Source organism: Nelusetta ayraudi, unplaced genomic scaffold, assembly GCF_046127955.1.
Source record: "Nelusetta ayraudi isolate G7.1 ecotype Tasmania unplaced genomic scaffold, CSIRO-AGI_Nayr_v1 ptg000013l, whole genome shotgun sequence".
NCBI classification, from domain to species: domain Eukaryota; kingdom Metazoa; phylum Chordata; class Actinopteri; order Tetraodontiformes; family Monacanthidae; genus Nelusetta; species Nelusetta ayraudi.
This window is the reverse complement of record NW_027466063.1, coordinates 2,574,902-2,598,319: the sequence shown is the minus strand read 5'-3', so window position 1 is coordinate 2,598,319 and position 23,418 is coordinate 2,574,902. Positions and strand designations below refer to the sequence as shown.

The 23,418-nt window shown below is 44.7% G+C and overlaps 2 protein-coding genes across 2 annotated transcripts in view; both read right to left on the bottom strand.

Annotated features, from left to right (window-relative positions):
* p3h2 (prolyl 3-hydroxylase 2) overlaps positions 1-17,009 on the bottom strand; it is a 45,804-nt gene extending 28,795 nt beyond the window's left edge. The window contains exon 1 of the mRNA XM_076022763.1: positions 16,303-17,009. Within this exon, the coding sequence (XP_075878878.1) occupies positions 16,303-16,737 (435 nt within the window). The 5' untranslated portion in view covers positions 16,738-17,009. The remainder of the gene's footprint in view (positions 1-16,302) is intronic.
* LOC142885954 (claudin-19-like) overlaps positions 1-20,993 on the bottom strand; it is a 28,442-nt gene extending 7,449 nt beyond the window's left edge. Inside the window, exons 1-4 of the mRNA XM_076022781.1 lie at positions 20,612-20,993; positions 20,059-20,223; positions 19,598-19,676; positions 19,244-19,497 (exon numbers count right to left, since the gene is read on the bottom strand). Coding sequence (XP_075878896.1) covers positions 19,332-19,497; positions 19,598-19,676; positions 20,059-20,223; positions 20,612-20,813 — 612 coding nt within the window. The 5' untranslated portion in view covers positions 20,814-20,993 and the 3' untranslated portion in view covers positions 19,244-19,331. The remainder of the gene's footprint in view (positions 1-19,243; positions 19,498-19,597; positions 19,677-20,058; positions 20,224-20,611) is intronic.
* Between the last annotated feature and the right edge of the window lie 2,425 nt (positions 20,994-23,418).

The window sequence follows — 23,418 nt, the reverse complement described above, 5'->3', positions numbered from 1 at the left end:
TGCATCCTGTATGGTCTGGGAGCTGGGAGCTGTCTGAAATTTGTGTTTGACCATCTGTCTGGTTATTAACGAGCCTTAATTTGCACCGCCACTCATGTCTGTGAGAAGGAATAATAATAATAATGAGTTCTGCTGCTGATGTCAGTGCACAGATGCTTCCTTTGTGCAGAATATGGCGTGATTAATAGGCTGGAAACCAAAGTGTTAGGACAACCAAGACATTTGTTATTAAAGGTCAAAACTGACTGTAGAAATACTTTCTAACTATACTTCAAGTCTGTGATGTTTACGAAAATGATCAAAGTGCTTCCTACTTCTTTTGTTTGCTACCATTTTCAGAAAAGATGCTACAAACATTTGTGCAAATCGGCAATTTGTGATGTCACTTTGTGGGATCAAGTAACAGTCTTAGCAAAAAAATAAAAACTTAAATTATACGTGACCTTTTAAAGAAAATATTTATTCGGAGATGATTAAAAACCAGAGAGTGTTTGGACATCTGTGGGCAGCAGTTCACCTGTAACTACGCAGAAGATAGTTCCACAGGTCTAAAGGTGGAGGTCTGGACTCGACTGCGATGATGTGGTTTGGCAACGGCGGACACACAGGAGGTCTGGATCAGACAGCTCTTCACGTTAAGACGTCTGCTTCACGCTGGCAGATAAATCCTGGCTGGCAGGCCGAGGTCAGCAGATCCACCAACACCGGGCTGTTTCAAAACCTCTTTTATTAAGATGGAAAAACAGAATAATCCTCAAAAAATCTCAAACAAAAGCAAACACGCTATTGGCGCTGGAAGGACTGGAACATGAAGTAAGTCTGATAAATGGCTCTCAAAGACAATAAACATGGAATGGACGAATGAAGGAATAAAACTTGGAGGCACATAAACACAAAATAAAGAACAAAAATAAAGCTGCAAAACGTTTTAGATTAAATGTTAATGGTTGAGTTGGTTTAATTACTGCAGAGTTTTTTTGGCTTTAGTTTCCATCACATCATGGCTGTTTTATCGAGATTCTGGAGGGGAGTCAAGAGCACACCCCCCGTGAAGCTGCACTTCTTTAGACACCAGGCTCTACATCACAGATAAGACGTCAACAATTTGGAAAACATCACTGCTCACTGTGAACATTCACAACACATCTGAACATTGACACCAGTAAATTATGTCTTTTGGATGAAAATGAAGTGCAAAGCCCTGGAGACGAGGGGATGTGAAATGTTGAGTCTTTGAAACTGAGGCGAAAACAACGATGATCGCATCAAACCACTCCACCACATTGTGCAAAGATATTCCGGACATTAATCCTTTTCCACTTTCTCAGGCTCCAAAAACACACAGAAGGTTCAAGTGAGGTAGCCATGAAATACCGTCATGAAGACGTAACTCTGACCCTGGTAATCTTCACAACTGCTGGATTGGAAGACCTCAGTTGTGGAATCTCACTCATCCATCTTGCCACTGTCTACCGGGAAGTTTTTTAATCAGTCCTGGGAAGCCATTGGACTCCGTAAAGAATCTGTCTCCGATGGCCGTGGTCAAACAAGTAACCACCTGCAGCTAGTTTCCCATAAAAACACTGGAAGAAGACAAAAACGTAAAACAGGAAGAGACTGAAAGCTTAGCTAATGCTAAACAATCAGCCTAGATGCAGCAGTACATGCCGTTATGACAGAATTTCTGTACTATTTTCCCATTGTGACAACTAAAAGTTAAACACTGAGCGAAACAGTAGAAACCTGCCTGAAATAGCTCGCTTCTTTTGTTCCAACCACTTTCTAAGGACCTCCACATGGAGATGTGATATAAAACCAAAAGATTCAGAAAAATTTCCAAATGACATCCAATTTTAACACCACTGTTAATTATGACCTCGTGCTAACTTTTATATGATATAAAGAGCATCATCAGCGTATAATTGAAACAACTTGGTCATTGAGAAGAAATGAGAATAATAAATGTACAAGTTAGATCATGTAGGCACTGGAGAGGCCAAAGCTCAGCCCACCCAGCAAATAACAGCAGGCTGCGTCAGGGCGGTTCTTTAAGCTGCTGGCTGTTAGTTGTTAAGTCAAGGACAAACACCACTCCCAGTTCAAACACAGAACTGGCCTATCTCTTTTAAATGCTAGCCTTCGCCCTGTGCAGGCAGCGATGAATAATCCCTGAACAAATCCCCTATGATGCAGGAGAGACTCAAACCGGGTGTCACCAGGTGTCATTAACCCAGGGGAGTGTGAACCATGAAGGGAAGGCAAACAGGCATTAGCCGTGAACAAAAGGCTGTGTTTCTTCATCACCTGAGTATACATTGCTGTTTTGATTCAGTGCCTAATTAGGTATCTTTAAGTCAGCACTTATATCACAAATCCACCTGAGTATCAGAAGTACAAGGCAGCTGTGCAGCTGAGAGTGAATGAAAGAAACAGACCCATTTTCAAAAGGTGGCATACCAAAGATTCTGTGTTGTGACCGCAGCGTGAGATGGTTAGGAACTACAGCAGCTAAATGGCTGTGTCCATGCTAACGTATGTAAAAGTACAGCCAGGACTGGCAGGATTTCGGCAGACATTCATTTGTGTGAAGGCGATAAGTTGAATGATTGTTCAAATCAGTGATATCCTGAGTGATCACTTAACCTCTGCAAACAGGAAATCTCAGCCTCTCCAGTTGTTTTGAGGCTATATCAGCCTGGATCAATGGTTAAACAACCCCGTCATTCCAAGTCAAACAAGGACCTAGTCACTTCTCCAAGTTCTGCCCAAAAAAATACAAGACCCGACTCTATTTTCTGTTTATGTCCTTTGAATCAGACATGGTTCTGATTTGATCCAATATGAAGACTGTCCCATAATATTTCACTTTCTGTTTAGTTTATTTTTCATTCCAAAGTTCCTGGAGCTGCCCCACATAACATTCCTTTTTGTTGTTATTAACCAAAAAGATAGTCAGTCTTAAAAACAAATAAATAAATAAAGCGAAAACGGCATATTTAACACTCTGTTTACAATGTGTTGTAAAAACACAACTGAAAAAAACAGATGAATGTTAGGACAAGGACATAAACCAAGGTAGCTGAAAGGCTGTCTCATGTGGCTGATATCATACTGGGATACCTGAGAGAGGTATGAATGAGGTATCAGTGCCCTCCATGACATCACAAAGTGTTGGTTTCCAGAAGTACTATAAATTCTCCAAAGTTCACTGACATACAAAATAAGAATGATGAAAAATTTTCAACAAAGTAAGAGATTAAAATATTCATCATGGTAAAATTGTCAAATCCGTCATTTTTGCCTACGTCAATAAACCTCCTCACTTATTAGAGAATGTTCATGAAAAGACTTTTGTTCTAACCAGATGGATAATCGATTAACTACAAAACAGCGGAATTATCTCCTTCCCGCAAAAGGATCTGTAATATGAATTTCCTCTGAAACAACTTGTTTCTTTTGTCTAGACCTGAGTCATCACATCCACGTCCGTCCGCACGCACACACACACACGCACAGCTGCTAAAATCTAATAAAGGAGATGAGTGAGCCGTGTTTTTGTTTCCTCACAAGAATGTCAACCGAAGAAAATTAACAGCTCCGTTTCCCAGCCTGATTAGATATGCATCGAGCGCGAGAGCGCAGGCTCAGAAGCAAGTTTTGACATGTAATTTTTAACTGAATGATGGCTGTATCAGTCAAGTGTGGTAATTTATAGCGCTTTACAGTAGTCACACAGACAGAGTATTTCTAGTGAACGGCAGCCTCCAGATAACAGGAAGTACCATGGAGAGAAGAGGTAATCCGCGGCAAACAGCAGTGGTGGTGTTCAGGGGGGCGGCGGGTGTCAAGTCCTAGCAACCAAAACTTAACTGTTGTCTCCATTGTGGCTTTGTTGTCTTTGCTACGGACGTACTGGGCAGAATTTCCTCTCTGCAAAAGTTTTGTAAAGTCTGATCATGAAATAATGCAGTGGGAAAACGCTGAGAAATTGCATCATCATCATCATCATCATCATCAAAAGCAGTGTCATTATTGTGTGTGTGTGTGTGGGGGGGGGGGGGGTTCCAAAAAAAAAAAAAAAAAACGTGACGCCCTCAGAGGCGCTGAACTCATTTCCTCCCTGCTCACAGCTGGCCCATACGAGGCCCCCGTCTTCCTGCCTTGGTTGGCCTGAGACATGGACATGAGACACGGCACCCAGCCACTGCTGTTTCCATTACCTTTCACCATCAGCACAACTCATTGCACAGAGACAATATTCCAATCACAGCCTCATTGGCTCTCGGGGGAGCCTATTGTGAAGTCAGGGACGGCCCCTGATCTACATTTTAGTATTGGGGGAGGAACAGGGGAGATGAGGCTACTAAATCTGGGCTCCACATTCTTTATTATCACGTCATCGGAAAACAGGAGTCATGGATGGTTCCGATCGCTTGAAGGCAGAGCGGAGGCCGAGCACCGTAATGACAGCCTTGTAAAACTGGGGCAATTCCCAAAACAGTGAAATTACAAAGTGGAGGGTAGCGCACACGTGCTGGAACTTTCACTGGGCGGCCCCGCAGAAGGAACAGGAGAAGACGGTTGCATGCCATGCGTGTCGGAATAAGCCACTTGTAAGGGAGTTAATAACAGCCGCTGCAGTCTCTTTAATAGCGGCAGGATAAGTGAGGATGAAGGACTGTTTTGAGTGAGAATTTATTCAGGGAGCCGTGACGGCAGTAAAGAGCTGACAGGGTCGCTGGAAAAAGAGTCCGGCTCAGAGACGGTCACAAGGAACATCGTGCGACCTCAAACATCAAGTCTGACAACAATGAGACGTTGGATCCTGAAAGCAAAGCTGCCGCTGCAAGGTGACAGCGGAGTCTTGGTATGCGCCTGTATGTTTTCCAAAGAGCAGGATGGCAGGTTAGAGCATGGTAGAGATTGCAGAGTTCTGCACCAGTATAGTAACTGGTGGAGAAGTCTTTCTTTGATGATGCATGTCTTGTGGAAGCTGAACCACCACTTTGGACTGCTGAAATCCTATTTCCTGGTGGTTTGCAGCCTATTAGCAGGAGCGTTCAGCTGTAACCCTGCACAGAGGCAAATCCCACTCCCAAAATGACTTCATTTTAGAAATCACTGTACACATACTCGACTGGCAAGACACAAACTAAATCTCAGGCCCAAACAGCCTGATTTACTTCCACCAAGACAAGACCAAAGAGTGTTGAGGCCCAGACAAGACCGAGAACACGTAAAAGTGGTCTTGAAACCAACATCGGTCTTGGTCCTAACACCACTCCCAACTGGTACAACAATACCATGAACCATTGGCTTTAGGAATCCTTTTAGAAATACCTGTAGACATCCTCGACTGGCAAGACACTCCGGGGAGACTCAGCCAGATCTAGTTTCAACAAGACAAGACCAAAAAATGTCAAGGCCAAGATGAGACCAAGAACGGCCTTAGTTCCAACACCAGTCTCTACTCCTACAACACTACTGAAACCAAGCATTGTGGGCTTGTTCCGTGTTAAGTCTTCCAAACAAAATGAAGCACTTCTTGCAGTCGGAATTTATTTCCCAACCATGAGCGTATCAGTGCATCACTCATCCCACATCTCCGCTGAACTGCGAGACCTCTGACTTGGATGATCTCATGCTGCAGTCGAAAGACAGTGACACTGCACATTCAGCCTGCCGCGAGGCCCCCACCGTGAGCACAGACCTCAGCGACTCTGCCCTAAACCGCAGTCGGGCTGTGCAGTCCGCACGGAGGTGCTCTTGGAAAAAGCGTGCCGCTACGCACGGCGTGCCTACACGATTCCAATAACCGCACCGCAGCCGTGCCGGTAGGAAGATGGGAAGAGCTGTGTTATTGTTGGCTGCGACGGAGCCGCTGTGAGCGAGGGCCCACACAAGACTTGGGGAGTGGAGAGAGAGGTGAACTCCCTCCCAAAGAGCATCCCGAGCAAAAAAAGTCAGCAAGAATAGCGTCCTTGTAAAGGTTTAGGTCGGGAAGAGGTAACGACTGCTTTCTTTCTTCTTTTTTTAAAGGGAGAAACCAGTTGCAGCCAGAGACAAAAACAATAAAAACCTTGAAATGATTTGGAATTCCAGCACATAGATTTTCCCACACAAAAATTGTGCGTGACAAAGAATATCCTGTTTGCCATTGCCGTGATGTCACCAAGACCATTTCTGCTGCAGCCCGCACAATGGACATACTGTCCAAAAAAAATCGCCCCACTTCATATTAAAGGCTCTCTCGGGAAATTAACTGCTTTATTTTCTCCATGATTCAAGTCAAGGTCACAACCTTGAGAGGATGTGATTTGATGAAAAGATACTATTAGCAACCGAAAAACCCCAAAGCAGAAAGTCTGTCATTGGCTGTGTTTGTGTCGCAGCTGCTGCCTAGAAACCAGGCCACAAGGTGAGCTGGCCTTCCCTGATGAGTCGCCCTTCTGTGAGGAGGCAAGTTGATCAAAAAAAAAATGAATGGTGCATGTGCTGGCTGACGATGTTACTCAGATGACATTCAACATCTGAGCAAGATGTGGTTGACACGGTAAAAGTGAGGGATTTACATAATTACAGTGCACGTTTTAGGAATGATTTCGGCTAAAGGAAACATTAAACTACTGCAAAACATGTGCCGCTGACATGGGGAATATTTTTAGAAGCCCAAACCTGCAATTAAACAAATCCACACAAATGGGCGCAGGCTTTTTTTGTTTTTTGTTTTTTGTTTTTAAAGACCATTAAAAACACCACAGCTGCGCTCTACGAGGGGGGTGCGGAAAATAATCTGATACATCCTTAAGGTCAGTAAGACTTCACGGAAAACTTTATGCTGCTGTGAGGAAGCTGATTAACTGGGGCATTTTTCCACTCTAGAGGCCCCTGTGTTAGAAAAAAAAAACCTGCAAGTCTGCACTTCTGATAAGATAGTTCCACTCCTGTTCTGACAGGGACGGGATGAAGCAAATGCGCCAGCTAATTAAAGCTCTGTTGCAACACTGTTTCCATTCATGTTTTCTGTGTACACTGTTTTATGATTCTCATCGCTCATCTCAAGATAAAGAGTCGACGTTCAGCTATTACTAAACAACACTATCCACCACAATTATGACAACAGAAATAAAACATGGCACAACTCTTCAAAGATGCAGCAATTCGTCATTGCGAGCTTGCTTCAACCATAACACACAGCAGCCCCGATTCCCAGGTGGCATCCGGAAATCATCTGCGCGAACAGTCTCAAACAGTCTCTAAACCCACTGGGGCTTCAGTCTTGGCCTCATCACAGTGTTTATGATTAGAACCAGGGGAAGCGTTTACATTGCTGTAATTCTCTGCATCCACAAGCTGGATGATTACTCCTGCATGTTGACTTCCCACTTTTTTTTATTTTTAATGGCGCGCACGTGGTCGAGGAGCTTTCAGGCATATTCGAGCAGCAGCGCTGGAGCACTTCTCTCCCCGACCAGCAAAAAAAAAATCTTGTCTGCTGGAGCCAAAACATTTACATTCTTTGCCGAGTTCATCCGACTGTGTGACATCAGCGTCCTCCACTCCAGATGCTCCAAATACACTCGACGTCCAAAAGTTCACTTAAATGGCTCATTAATAAAACGGTAAAATGGGACCAGCTTCAGCTCGGAGCCAAGACTAAAAAGCAGCGGTAAAGACAACACAAGGTGTTCAGCTGACTGCACATCTAAGCAGGCCTTACGTTAGGGATAATACAGCGGCATCCCATAACAAAACCACAGTCAGAGCACTTTTGAAGACGAACCTTTGGTTTCCACTGACTGATCCACATTGTCCATTCGCCCCAAAGTGTTTGATCCAGACTTGCGCAATCCCCAGAGGGTCGACTCGTCTCGGCTCATCACTTTTCACTGCGTCGCTCCAGCGAAGCAATTAACCAGCATAACAATCACAATGCCCAAGTTGCTGCCAGGACATTAATTTGTTGGGCTTTATCTGGCCGTAACTGTGTTTGACAGAAGATTCTCCCGCACTGAAATCTCTGGCTCTGCCATGCCAGCAGGCTGTCAGGGGGTTTTCAGGCCTGAGTAACTCTGTCTGTCTGCTGTGATCTGTTGACTGTGACTGCAGAGGGCGAAGAGCTGACCTGGCTTTACCTTGTGGTGGATGATAAAAACCTCCTCTGCCAGCGCAGGACAGTAACCATGCAAGACCAGGACACGCTCACTCCACATGAGGCAACGTGCAGATGACTTTACTCTCTCCTGTTTCTGACCAGGTCGGTGCCGCTCGACCGAGGCTCCCCGGCAGAACTTGATTGAACACCGATGTTCGCCGTGGCTCACCGAGATCTGAACCAGATGTGGAGACGCTGCGAGGCCAGTGGTGGTCAGGGGTCAGGTTAGCACGAGACCATAAAAAAAGAGCTTTCTCCTGTCCTCCAAATGAGGTGTAATACTACCTGCTTCAACACAGGCAATAAGGCCGTGGGGGTGGAGAAGATGCCGACATGTAACAACAAAGTAAGTGGGTCACAAAACGGTGGGGGATGAAAGTTGTGAATCCTGCTAAGATGAGAGGGGTGGGAGGGGCTGCCGGCACAATGGCAAGAGTTCCCTCCTGCCAGTCAGACCTCTGAGGCTGTGTGTGTGTGCATACTTCTGTGCCAAATACAGAGCCATCATCATTGACCAGGTTTGTAGACACCAACAAGGAATTTGATGCTGGCGAATATTTGCTCTCTGTGAATCGTAGCTATTCCAGAAAGATGAAAATGCAGAAAGAATATAAAAAATAACCACAATATTTATAACGAAGTGCAGGTGCAGCAAGTGCAGGATGATGCAAGTGAGGCAGTGCTGCAACTAACGACAGCACAGGGAAAAGACAAGTATGATTTACAGCAGTGCAGTTGCTTAATATTTCCATTATACACGCACACTCTGAGGAATGCAAGTGTCCAACACTATACTGATGATGTAATGACATTTGAATCTCAGCTAGCGTCCACTAGCGAGCTAACGTGACGATGTAACCCTTGTTATGGCCGCATATTTTCAATAATGTTGTTGTGCGTGTTTGCCTTGTCCATGATAAAAAGTAAAAAAAAAAAAAGAAAGAAAGAAAGAAAGAAATTTTACTTTCTTTACCATCTGTTTGCAATGAAATAAGAAAAAAATAACAAGTGGTAGAGCTTATAAATGACACAAAACGTCAACATCAGATCTGGAAATGCGCGATTTGGGGCACCACTACCCTTGTTGAAAGTACAATAACGTTAGGTAAACGCAAAACAGAAGTTGAGGATTGGGAACACGGCTGTAGCACCAGTCAGCATACGCTCAATCATAGCGTAGGCAGTAATGTTGTTCCATCTCGTCCAATAAAAACATGAACCAGGCATCGAGCAAATAGGCGAGGTAAAGGCCCCACCAGGCTGAACTTCTGGGGTTGTGGTCTGATATCAAATCCAATTTTATGCAACACATAAACACACTGCTGTGCAGCGCTCTTGCAGAGTCACTACAAAGTTAACATGGGACCACTACCCTGTGGGCCGGTGACAGCAGAGTGGGCCTGTATAAACAATCAGGACAGCTCGTGGAATTTTAGAGGAAACAGCTGTGGGGTCAAGGAGGCAAACAAACTGCCCTCCAAATATCACTGATTCTCACTTCTGAGGGAAACTGAACAATTGGCAAAGGAGCCATGACTACAATCCTGTAGCAAACTGAGATTAGCTTTATTTGTCTTGTACATCTAAGACTGTAGTGTAGTGTAACATGGGACAATACAAAGTTATTAATCAAACACTGGTACTGTGTCGATATAGCAGATACAGCTCAGGAGCTGATTTATCACCGAAGTCCCTCTGAAAAAGAACACCGATAAACTATACAGGCATGATGCAAAATGCAAATATGAATACTGTATGTATTTTTGCAGTTGTGTGAGTACAAAGTCTAGTTTTACCAAAAAACTGGAGGGGGGAAAACTGCATTAAATCTACCACAGCGTCTCACTTATGAGGCTCCTTCGCTTTGCCTCCAACCCCACTTGTGGTTTTGAGCCTGAAGGCCACAGCTGTCCATGGTGAGAAATGGTGTGCTGGGGACAAAAGCAACCTGAGACGCTGGAACAATTATGAGCCCACAGTTTTAAAGGGTAAGCTGGAAGCTGGACAGAGAAAAGACCAAAGTCTATTTAGTCCATTTGGAGACTTCAAGGTTGACTTTAGTCTTTGGCAACACTTGAGTCAGAGCAAAATTTGTATTTGTATATGTATTCTACTAGTTATTCATAAAATGCTTCCATAATGAAACTGCTTGTAGATTACAGGTAACCTTAGAGACGTTCAGTCCGATGCTGTTGACTGGGGAAGGCTGTTGCTCGGACACGTCAGCGCTTTTTATTTCAACCATTTCAACAAAATTCAAGCTAGTGCGAAAAAATACCTTGTTTTTTCCAAGAATCCAAAGCATGGATCCCTGTGTTCTGTGCAAGACAAGATGAAATGTAGCAGCAGTCTCCAGTGTGTGCAGCCAACGCTTAGTTTAAACCAGGAGTGATGCTGAACAGATACCTGGCAGACACGTTTTGTTTTTTTTTCTTCCATCCCACACATGATTTCTGGACTCTGGAAGTAACAAGAAGTCTTTGGCCAGACTGATGATCAACAAATACGGAAAAAAAGACACACACCTACGTACCCGTACCCGTACACACACACACACACACACACACACACACACACACAGGAAGACATGATGAGTGTCGTAAAAATAACTGTCCTTGCTCTTCAAACTAGTTGGATCCAGCCAGCGAGCGAAGGTCCAAATATTCTCCTCATCCAGTGACAAGCAGGACTGTCGTCTTCCAAGACAAGATATAACACGCTGAGGTCAGACACTACGCGCCATTACAAATAATCAAAAACTGAGATGTGGAGGGGTCGGGGGGTGGGGAAGTGTCCTGGCTGTGGCCGGACGCCATCAGCTCCTGCTCCTGATAGCGCCGTCCCTCCACGACTCCTCCGGCCCTCGGATCTCCCGCCAGAGTTCTCCTGCCTCCCCTCTCCTCCTTGTCTTCCTCCACCTCCCCCTTCTCCCTCTTCCTCCTCCTCCTGCTCCTCTATCACCTCCTTCTCCTCCTCCTTTTCCTCCTCCCCCACTTTGTTCTCCTTCTCCTGCTCCACTTCCTTCTCCTCCTGCTCCGCTTCCTCCTCTTCCTGCTCTTCCTCCTGCTCTTCTTCCTCCTCCTCCGCCTCCTCTAGGACGACACCAGCGAGTTTGCGCCACGCCGTGCCCCGACATTCCTTGCGTCCCGTTATCCTTTTTACATGCAGTCATGCAGAAGCCACTCTGGCACTGCCAAGTGCCACGATGTCTGGAACTGGCCAGTGAGAGGAGCCGGCCTGGTGGCACGACAAGAGAAATCAGCACGTGGCAACACACGGCCTTGACTCATTACCCGTTAGTCACCGTCCAAGATAAAAACGGGATTTCATCTGAAGGTCACGATCGCACAGGATAGTCGCTTCCTCTGCGATAAACCTACCCCGAGGGGACGGCAACGTTGAGACCAACAGCTCGGACAAATCCAATAACGGAGCTCACCCTACCCCCCACCCCCGACTCCTGTGTGCAAACCCTCTGGATCTCGTCTTTATTAACTGCAGATGCAGATTCAACGCGGCCAACAAGCCTGGCCGGAGTCCAGGCCGGCGTGAGGGATGGACGGAGGAGAGATTTTATTTTTTCCCCCAGCAAGAGAGAACTGTCAAGAGATGATGGAATGCACCGTGAACATCTGGTGGAAAAAAACACACACACACCTTCCCTATCAAGATCACAACAAAGACAGCAGGTTTGAGTCCAGGAAGGAGCTGACTGGGGTTGCAACCAAACCATCACACTCATTAGTCACTGTAAAAAAAAAAGAAAATGAAAAAAAAACAAACAGAGGAGGTTCGTAACATCAGCAGGGGTTCAGCGTCCTGAACTGGAGGTGGAGGTGGAGGAGGACAGTGGTGGGAGGTTCTCAAAACAAAGACGCTGAACAAAAATACCCCCCTGGTTTCTCAGCGCCGTCACATGACAGCAGCCCCCCACCCCTTCATTGGCGTGCTGGTGAAGCCGATGGCTGGAAAAGTCTTTGACAGCTTTGGCTGAAACGGGCTGAGGGATGTTTTCGGCCTGCAGAAGGACAAATTTCTCCACGGGGATTATTGAGGGATAAATATTTGTGCAAAGTTCTCGGCCCTCTGCCCTCTTCGCCTCACATTGCCAAGCAGGAAAAGAGGCGGAGAAGCTTCCACCGCGGCGCAGTGTGGCCGTCACTCGCACACCGTCGCACAACGACAACATGTTGCCGCAGTTGGTTCCTCGTTATCGAAGAATTCAAGTCAATTCAAGTGTTTCTGTAAAAAATGGACAATCTCATTGAAGGGTGGCGGGAATTCCAACAGAGCTCTGACCCGAGCGCTGCACTGCAGCCGTTGTGTGTTTTATAGTATGTAGTGAAAGTGTGTGAGTCTCTGCACAGCGACTTGGAAGAAAAAGAAGAAGAAGAAGAAGAAGAAGAAGAAGAAGAAGAAGAAGAAGAAGGAGAAGAAGAAGAAGAAGAAGGTTGATTGTTTTACTTTGTTGAAATAATGCCATGTATGGTTTGTAATGTACTGTGGCAGATCTGCACTGAAAGTCCGGGACCAATTTCCTCCTTGGGGGACAATAAAGTTTGTTCTGATTCGGATTCTGCAAAGTGTGACAATCCCAGCGAGTAAAATACGACACTGTAGCTTTCCGTCCTCGCCTTGAAAAAATTGAGCGAATGAGACAGGACTCCTGGAGCCTGGAGTGACCACGAGGTGGGAGGGTTGGGTGGGGGTGGGTCCCGGATGGGTCCCGCCCAGGTGCTGCAGCCCCACAGAAGTGTCCCTTTAACAGCGGCGGAAGGTGGCGTCCAAGTCTTTTTTTAGCAAAAGCAAACAAGGCACAACAGGAAAATTAAATATTTGTCCGGTCGAACGGAGGGCGAACATGGGCCCCTAATGAGGAGAACAGTCGGGGCCTGTGGAGCGGCGTGAGACGGGGACTGGTGGTGGGTGGGGTGTGGGGGGGCCCAAAGGGCGGCTTTATGCCAGCGGCTGTCGCGGAGAAGGCCGAGTGACGGCGGAATGTTAAATAGTGCAGGAATGTTATTTGTTTTCGCCACCATGAGCCTGCGCACACACACACACACACACACACACACACACACACACACACACACACACACACACACAGAAGATTGAGATGCTGATGTGAGAACATACTCACTCTGATGTTCAGCTGATGAAGGACCCGGCTTGTAGAGGAGAAGCCGGCCTGACGCCGTGGCAAGATCAACACGGGAGCTCTTGATGCGCTGCCATGTACTCGCCTCTCAAATACGTTTACGCGGCTCGGGGTGAAATTCAAGAGCCGCTCAAATATTCATGAGCTCCTCTGAATCGTCCACATCAAAATCACAGAGAAATCCCTCATCTCTTCACAGATCAGCCAGGGATATTTTCACAGCTGGGCGCAGACTTGTGAAGGTGTGTGTGTGTGTGTGTGTGTGTGTGTGTGTGTGTGTGTGCGCCACTGCGCTGGTGTCTAGACGGGGGAGCACATGCACCTCTACGAGACCATGGCCTCATCCCTCAGCGTCGCTCGGCTGATTCAGGCAGAAGTGGCCGCAGACGGTGACTCGCTGCGTAAACTTCCCACCACTTCAGAGGGCTGGAAGCGGTGCGTCATCACCTCCACGTCTTTCTTTTTTTCCTTCTTTTTAAAGCTGTTCTGCAGCCGTGCGGGAAGCCAGACAGAGCCGCGGGGCTCACGTTCGTGCCGATGAGAGCGCCAGACTGGAGCGAATGACTGGGATTGCTGATCAGGCCGAGGCAGCCCAGGCTAACGCTGCACCATGTCCCAGAACTGAACCCCACCAACCAGTGTTGTTGAGATTACTCCATAAAAGTAGTCCAACTACTAATTACAGATTAATCCTTTAAAAAGTAATCTAGTTTCTTCTTTAACTACTTTGTTTCATAGGTAATCAATTACTAATTACTAATTACTTTAGTTTAAAAAAAAAAGATAAAGTAACAGTTGAGAACGTCTTGTTTCCTGCACATCATGTACAACAAACCACAATATTCTTTGATTTAGACGAGATGAACTCAAAATTATGCAACAAATGCAATCGCTGTTCTTTCTTTTGCCACCGCCATGCTTGTTTTGGTGCGTCGTCGCATATCAAGGACGTTGCATGCACGGCTGCATCATCAATCTGCAACACAATTGTTTTTGATTGTTTTTCTATATTTTAAGACATCTTGTGGATAATAAGATATTTTTATCTTACAAAATATTTCAGAAAAGTAATGGAGTTGTTACTTGATGAAGTAATTATTCTATAATTACCAGTTTTGCCACAGTAATCCCGTTACATTACTCCGTTACTAAAAAAGTAGTTTAAAACAGTAGTGGATTACACACTGTAACACTGACACACTGAACAGTACAAAGGGATCTTTGGGTCTTTGTGTCACAGCTTTTCTTCCACATAAAACCATGTAAACAGAAAGATTGCTGGGGCTGCTGCTGGATGACTCGGCTGCATAAAAAAAAAAAAAAGAGGCTCACAAAACCGATGGGTAAATATTCCTCGATTACAACACACACACACATCAAACATATTTGCCACCCCCGGCAGGCGGCAAATAAAACCCCACTGAGTCACGCAGGCTGAATATGCACCGTGTGATCTGCCCTCCTCTTTTATGCGTCCCCCTCATTGTTCCCACGCTTCAGCATCATCCCCGCTCGAGACGGCCCTCATGGGAAAAGCCGTTCCGGCCGCATCGTGTGTAAATGCTCGGCAAATAGCCGCGATCTCAGATGTTTGGAGCTGGAGGAACAAACACAGGCTGCAGAAATGAAGCATTCTTAACATAATCCACCTGCACCGCAGGGCTTTAAAAGGCTCCGCGGACGTTTTTTTTGTGTGCGTGTGTTTGTGTACGTACGAGGGACGAGGCGGGCAAGAAAGAGCCGCAGCTGTGAAAAGAGAAAAAGCCACAAACACGTGTTAAAACATAACAGATGGGAGAAGGGCAGAGACCGTAAAAACAAAGTTTGCCTCTAAACAAAGGAGGAAGTAAAGTGTCGGGAGGGAAAACTTGCACAGCTTTTCTGCTGAGGTTTGGTGTCGCTGTAAGGAAACTAGCGCTGGTGTTGTGTGGGACAGGGACATTATCCATGATGTAACATGAGGTGAGAGGTGAACAGCTGCTGCTTCTGCTGCTGCTGCTGTCAGGACCGAAAGTTCACCGTTTCACAATAATAAGGAGTGGTGTTCAGAGCAGGCATAGCAAGTTTCTGCCTGCAAATGTGCCAGAAATATCAGAAAACCCCTTTCATTCCTGACTGTGATGGACAACAACTGATTTGGTTTGCGATTGAAAATACCAGTGGCTTTAAAGCTGCATCATTTCACACCACAGTACATCCTGGACCCCTGACTTCAACCAAAAGTCTAAATTCAGTGACAGATCAACAAATGAGTCTACGTTTTGAAAGAATAATGAACAGTTTACGCCATCAGTCAACCTGACAAGCAGCCTGATGACAGTTTTCACCTGTAGTGTTTGGCAAACACACGTCGGGGGACTCCTTACTGTCAACATCGGACCTTTGCGTGAGTGGCAGTGGAGCTGCAAGCCAGCGGTGTTTAAAAGGTTGATTGTGAAAAGGTCCAAGCGGAGGTATGTTTGTTTATTGCACGGGACGGTGTCCAGGATGTGAAGCATTTCTATTGATGTGACCTGAAATTTGCAAGACTGAACTGCAGTTTGGAGCCCTGTCACGACCAGACACCACACAATATGCAAAACTAAACTTAAGCAATCTTTGAACATACGACGACACAATAGGATAAAATAATATACCATGTGATATGACACGATGTGATAGGATAGAATGACACGGAATGATCACCTTATGTAGGATATGACGTCATACAAAACTATACAGGCAACTGACAATCCCTTGGGTGGGAAACTTGTCTTGAACTCACATTGTACAGCAGGAAAAAGTACAAAACGATATAGAAAAGGCACTTAAGGACCAAGTAAGTTCCAATGAAGTCCAAAATGTAACAAACTCCACAGGTGGACTCGAAAACACCCACATGATTTGCGTGTAAACAACGTGGCCGCATCCCGTTGCCAAGCAGCAGCAACAGCAGCAGTGGCGCCTCAGCAGCGGGCAATAAGGAGAGAAGACCTCCACGCACACTCACCTTCTGATAGGCCAGCTGGAGGTAGTTGTAGGGGATCCTGCGGTGGAAGTCCTGCAGCACGTCATCGCTGACCTTATGGACGGACTGCGGCCCCAGCTTCTCCTCGATGCAGGCGTTGCTGCACGCCGCCCTCCGCAGCACCGCGTCGAAGAAGGGCAACTCCGAGAAGCCGTCGGGGAACTGATGCTTGTCCTGGCACCTGAGCCGGCAGCGGACCCTGGTGCTCCGGACCTCCCTGTAGCTGCCCAGCGCCGCCTCCATGTAGCGCACGACGGCGCCGTAGTCGCCGCCGTAGAACGCATGCACCGCGCTGTCGTAGAGCAGGTCGAAGGGCTGCAGGAAGCCGGCGGATGTGGACAGAGACGCGGCCAGCAGCACCTGGACCAGGACGGAGGCGGCGGCGGCGGCGGCGGAGGGGAAAAGGCGGCTTTCCATCACCACGCTTCGGTTGTCGGCCGGTAGACGGAGCGGCTGTCACTCAGAACAACAACAGCAGCAGCAGCAGCAGCAGCAGCAGCAAGTCTCAGCTCAGCTTCGGCGTCGAGTCCATTTAAAAAAAACTCCGCCAGGACCTCCGCCACGGCACCCGGTGCTGGCCGGAAATAATACTGCACTCAGCCGGGGACACATTTTCTTATGACCCCTCTCTGACTCCGCTGACTCCTCCCCTCCGAGAGATGAATGGGCACAAAACAATCGCACAGCTGAGCGAGGAGGGGTAACTCGAGGGTCTGGGTCACCACCACCCACTGGGTCGCTTCACCTTCTTTATATGTCATGTGGGTCTTATTTGCTCTGGGAGGAGTTGAAGAAGAAGAAGTCTAATTCATGTTGTTTTATTCATGGAACAACTGCCGCTCAACCCACTAAGAAGATCTGGGATTCTATGTTGACTAAAGTGTGAACAAAAGCATACTTAAAATTCTTTATTTTCCAAAATATAAATAATATGCTTTTATTGTTGTGAAATACAATCAATAAATCAAATGAAATGAAAATTTAAAACTTCAAAGTTGTGTTTTTTTGTTTTTGTTTTTTCAAAAGAATATAGTTGGCTCACTAGTTTGCGGTTTGTTTCGTGCTTTTCAGTCAACTCGTCATAAACAAAGCTCTTCAGGGAATTGCATGATGGTGCAATAACACCGGACCACACTTTGTATAGAGACGGTATGAAACAAGTTGGTCAGATTGACGCGCTCTGGTTGAAGTGCACTGTTTCCCTCTTGTGGCGAGTTGAAGTATCACATCATTTGTTCACCACCGTGTCTGACCGTTCAAACCGTCACGTATGCTCGTATCTCTACCTTCAGTCATGAGGCTCCCAGACTGCAGTATTTAAGTTACAATTAGTCAAAAATGCAGTTATCATATCTCACCAGTTCGGGCTTATTGCTTGACTGGTAAAGATCAAATATGAATTAAGCTAATTTTATTACTTTTTTTAATTAATTAATTTTATTATTTATTACTTCTTCTTTTTTTAATTGTTGTTGCTGTTGTTTTTAAAATGCTTTTTATTGATTTGAAATCGTGTAAAATGTGTTTTCTTCATCTGTGATTCTATATTTGTTTTATTCTGTAAAGTACAGATTTGTGTTGTGTGTGATTTTAAATTTGCTATTCAAATAAAAACAACTTTCATGCAACAATACTGGGTGTAGATGAAAGTACATGTGTGGGTTGTAGAGTTTTAATCCCATTTCATACAATGTACAACTTGTCTGGAATTTGAATTGGCATAATAGAAACATTTGCATCGATTAAGGCAAACATGACAATTATTCACCTGTGTAAAGGCTATCTTTATTACCGGCTTTGTCACATTCTTCATGGTATGAATCCATTTCCACATTCATTGTGACATCATATTTAGTCTATCTTTTAAACCTTCCAGCTCAGGGTTTGTCTTGAATTCTCGGTCAGTTCAGTCAGTGCATGGGTGGTAGCTGGAATAACAGAGTCCAGTAAACACAGTATTTAGAGAAAAACGACAGCAGATAGGAGAGGAAGGAAACAGTTTGAGTATCAGGAAAGTCCTCATTACTGAAGCACTGTTGAAGGAAAAAAAAGAATGGAAAAAAACAGGATCTTTTTAGCTGTAACAAAGAGCCAAATGACTTCTCTTGTCTTTTACCACTGACGCTGCCCTTAAAAGCCTTACAAAATGCACTGAAGTCACGACTTTTGTTGTCTTTGTGCTTTGTGTTTTCTGAATCTTTTTCTCAAACAATATATACAAGGTTTTTGTTGGGTACAGTCAAATGAGTTAATAATGAATCAAGCAACAAAAAAAGAATGAGAGTAATTAAAACTGATGTATGTTATTCAAAATTATTTCGATATGGAAAAACCTTTCGTCACATGAGTAGTTTTCTTTATCATTTTAAATTTTAGAAATAATTCATTTACAGGTTTTGCAAAAATTGTTAAAAAAGATATATGTATATTTATACAAAAAAATTAAAAGATATCTTTAAAGTTCAACAAAACAATTGCATAATAATCTATATTGGAGGGGAGGAAAATAGACAAATCAATCTGTCCACATATTGAAACAAATCTATTGTGAAGTGAAACTGAGGAGGCCACTGGAGTGAATTTTGATAAAGTACAAATTCTGTAAGTGCAGAATTCAGTCAAATGAAACCTCAATATCTTCGCTGTAAACATATACAGACTGACTGTGTGTGTGTGTGTGTGTGTGTGTGTGTGTGTGTGTGTGTGTGTGTGTGTGTGTGTGTGTGTGTGTGTGTGTGTGTATGTGTGGGTGGGTGGGTGGGTGGGTGCAATTCTACTTCGAAAAAATCCTAAGAGAGTTGCTGTAAACTGCAGTGTGAAACACTGAATCCTTCTTCCTGACGGAGATGCAGTGGCCTCCTCCTCCTCCTCCTCCTCCTCCCCCCCTCCTCCTGTTCCTCCACCTAATCCCGTTTGATCACCCCAACTTTCTTCAGATGGTGTTTTACGTGCTGTTCGGTTCTCCTAAGTTCCTTTCACACAGAAACAACAGTCTCTGACCTCGCGGCGTGCTAGACGTAGTTGGACTTTTGGCTGGTGCTGGTGAACAGGTGGTTTCCGCTGATGCTCTCACTGACTTCTGACCTCGAGCATCTCCGACAGCTCAGGAAGACTCCGCCGACCATGGTGAGGACGCCACCAGCCAAGCTGACAAACACCGCCTTACCAAACTCAATGCTGCGAGAGGGAGAGGAGCATGAGATTCACGTATATCTTCTCTTTCTGTGTGTGCTTGCGTGTGTGTGTGTGTGTGTGTGTGTGTGTGTGTGTGTGTTACCTCTCCAGACGATGAGCCTCATGGAAGGACTTAACAATCATCCTGACGTACCAGGAGGTGACGATGATAGTCAGTAAACCTGCAGAGATAAAAAAAAACAAAAAAACAACAACAATAAAAACAACAACTAATTATTAAGTTACTCACATTTCATCTATTTTAATTATGGAAGCAGATATTTTCAGCTACATATCAAAGCACCGCCTTGGCACCAGCTGAATTATTTTTTAAATAATCCATAATAACAATGATTCCATAATAGATTATTATTATTATTATTATTATTATTATTATTATTATTATTATTATTATCCTATGATTCTATGAAGTTATTTTTTTCAATTACATAATTTAAAAAATTGTCTTCTAAAAGAAAACTTTTTTTCACCGAATCCGCTGATCTGATTCTAACTGCAGATGAAACCTAAAATGTGGCACAGTCGGCTGTTCGTTTTCCTGACCTGCAACCAGGAACATGATCCCTCCAGACATGGCTGTTCTGGACTTGCTCTCTGGCCTGGCGTCCATAAAGTGTGTGCACTTCATCCCCACGGTGGAGACCAGCACTGCCAGTGTGGAGAGGAACATGCTGAGCACGATTACAGCCCTGGTGACCTGGAGCTCCGCTGGAACAGGAGAAATTAATAAATATATATATATATATATATATATATATATATATATATATATATATATATATATATATATATATATATATATATATATATATATATATATATATATATATATATATATATATATATATATATGTTCTTATATATATATATAGTATACAAATATATTATTATTATTATTATTATTATTATTATTATTATTATTATTATTATTATTATTATTATTATTGATATAAAAGTAAATAAAAGTTCAGCAGTTTTTCTTTCCAGCTTCTCATCAAACGCAGGCCTGTGAATGGTTTTCCTTTGCTGGCTGGTGAAGGGGTTCACCGTGAGGGTCCCAGCAGCGCTGATGGACCAGAGACACACACAGACTTACTGGGCAGCTTGAGGAGGGAATGGTGGTACTCGCACGTCGTCCTCTCGTGGCCGCTGCAGGTCATCCACAAGCCCTCGTGGATGCGGTGCGACTTTCCGTGCGACTGCTTCTTCCACTCCACCATGAAGGTGGCGGCGGCTGTGGCGGCGAGACCTATCAGGGACAGCAGGAAGCCGAGCAGCTGCAGCCCCGAGTTGGCCATCGTGTCCGACTCGGTCCGGTGGAAGCGTCCGCAGGTGGACAGTGTGAAGTTTGGAGGAAAGGTGGGTCCGAAAAATTGGAGGATGATGATGATGATGACGAAGAAGAAGGAAAAGTTTGTTCAAAGTGATGTCACTGCGTCCCAGTGCTTGTTCATACCGTTATGCGCGCTGCGCCGCAGCCTCCAACCTATATTTAAAAGGGGCGTGACGCATGTGCGCACGAGTTCCCTGCACCACCTGCAGCGGATGGTGGGAAATGCAAGCATGCAATGCCGCTTGTCTTATTTTCAGAGTAGTAACGAAAGAATTAGATGTGTTTTCTGCAGTGACGTGACTTTGCAATGATTTAAAAGTTGCCTTGTGATAAACGGGCCAATACTGTTGAAATCCAGCTGTAAATTAACAGCATTTTCCCTCTACGTGGTGCCCACACAGCTGCAACAGCCATTGCACGTTTTATATATCTGCAAGCAAGTCTTTCATTCATCAAATGATCATTTCAAGGTAACTATTTAATAGGTGGCTGTCAATGCTTTTTTTTTTTTTTTTTTTTTTTTAATAAAGCGAGGAAATAGAAATATAATGGAAATCACAGAGCAAAGTAAGTCCAAAAACTGGTGAGAAAGGAAACCTTTCTGCCAAACTAGAACCTTAATTGTCCCCTGCTCCCCTCCAGAAGTAACAGCGCCGAGTGTGCGTTCATGCGGACAGACAGTCGCTATTTTTCCGCAGACAATCAACAGATGATTTTACCATATTTGGTGAAGGGGGATGCCAGTGTGTAAACACCTTGTCAGATTGGATCTGTTTCCACCCTTTCCTGAACGAAGCCTCCATCAAACCATTTGGAGGCAGCGGCTCCCGGTTGAATTTGCCTGAAATAGGTCACATCTTGAACTCCTTCCTCTCGTGCACGCGTTCTTTCACTCCTCGTTTAGATGATCAGCAGGGGTCAGATTTTATTTTCAGTTGTAGCTAGACGGGGCTGCGGGCAGGCCGGGGCCAGATGGTTAATAACAAGGAAACTATGTTTTCACGTCAAGCTTTGTCTTCATGCGCATCAAACCCAGTCCATCAACTCTTGAAAGCTCCCAGGGATAAATGAAGCATGTCAACAATATCGACGAGCAGCTGCTGAAGAGACACAGACTTTCTTTGTACTGCGACAAACATACAGAACCGCATGCTGAATATACAGTCAGCCAAAATAATGTATACGCACATCAGGGAAAGAGAAACTTGCATAAATGTTTCACTGCAAAACGTACTCACACATCACAGGAGTAATGCAAGTTCCCTTTGTTCCCTGATATTGAATTACTTGTACAAATTAAATATTTGTGCAAGGTTTTCTTTTCTTGATGTGTGCATACACTATTTTTGGCTGACTGTGTATGTTTGATTTATTACTATTCATTTTCATCTATAGGACTGAAAGGCTTCTCCCAGTAAAGCTCAGGCTAAACTCCAAAACTCTCAACTTTTATACACAAAAACATCATACAGTGACCCAGAGTGTTACCCTGTTTCTTTCACTCATCCAACTGTGCCTCTATTGTCATCACATGACCTGGCGACGAGCGCGGGGAGGCGAAGGGGGGTTATCTCAACATCGGTGTTCAGATATTGTCTTACTCTGATCATCCTGGTGCTGATTCATTCAGGAACTACTTTAATGCAATAAGTTGAGTCACTATTTCTTTTCACAGATTAAAAAAAAAATATGAAAAAATTGTTCATCGGCCAAACGGAGCAGCAAGCGGGGAGGGATTAAACGAGGTAAAGGTGACAGGGCGTGTTCCAATGCACCAACATAATTACTCTGGAACAGTAATTATGACATGACGCTTGAAATGTGCAGGTCAAAGACAACAGGATGAGCCAGTTAAAGTTTCTGTTTGGATGTTGGATGACTTTCAGATACACCCACACAGTGAGTAACAACAAAAGTCTCTGCTGTCACTGTGGTAAAACTGAGACACAAACTACATTTTCATGGCCATCATCAAAGAATTCCGGTGTCAAAACATCTTAAAGCAACAAGTCAAATGTGAGTGAGTGAGTGAGTACAACTCCTCCTCTCCTTTCCCCCATGAAACTGGGGTTTAGGACCAGGTGAGGATCCAAACTGCACTGAACAAAAAAACAGAAGAAGAATGAATTTCAACTTTGTTTCACCCTATAAAGTCCCAAGTTAAGATGTGAAAACACATCATAACAACTACAAATGCAGACATTTGTCTCTTTCTTGCTGAGGGAAAATTATAAACTTTTTTTTTCTGGCCAAACATACAAAGACTGGACCCAAATCGACCCTCAGAACAGAGGAGGAGACCTTTACTCCAGCCTTTATCAACAATCAGCAGGCTAAGACTGTTTCCTCCAGCAAAAAAATGCCGGAGTCTTCAAGAGCCGAGCTGCAGGACGCAGGTTGTTTTCAGCTGCAGCTCAGTCTGCTGAGACCGACGATAAACTCGTGTTTAGCTTTATGGTCTATTCTTGTTTTATGACCGGGGGGTTGACAAAGGAGCTGGAGTGTGAATTTTTCAGATGGTGTCCCCACAGTTTACTTCATGCTTCACTGACATAATCTGATGTGTGATA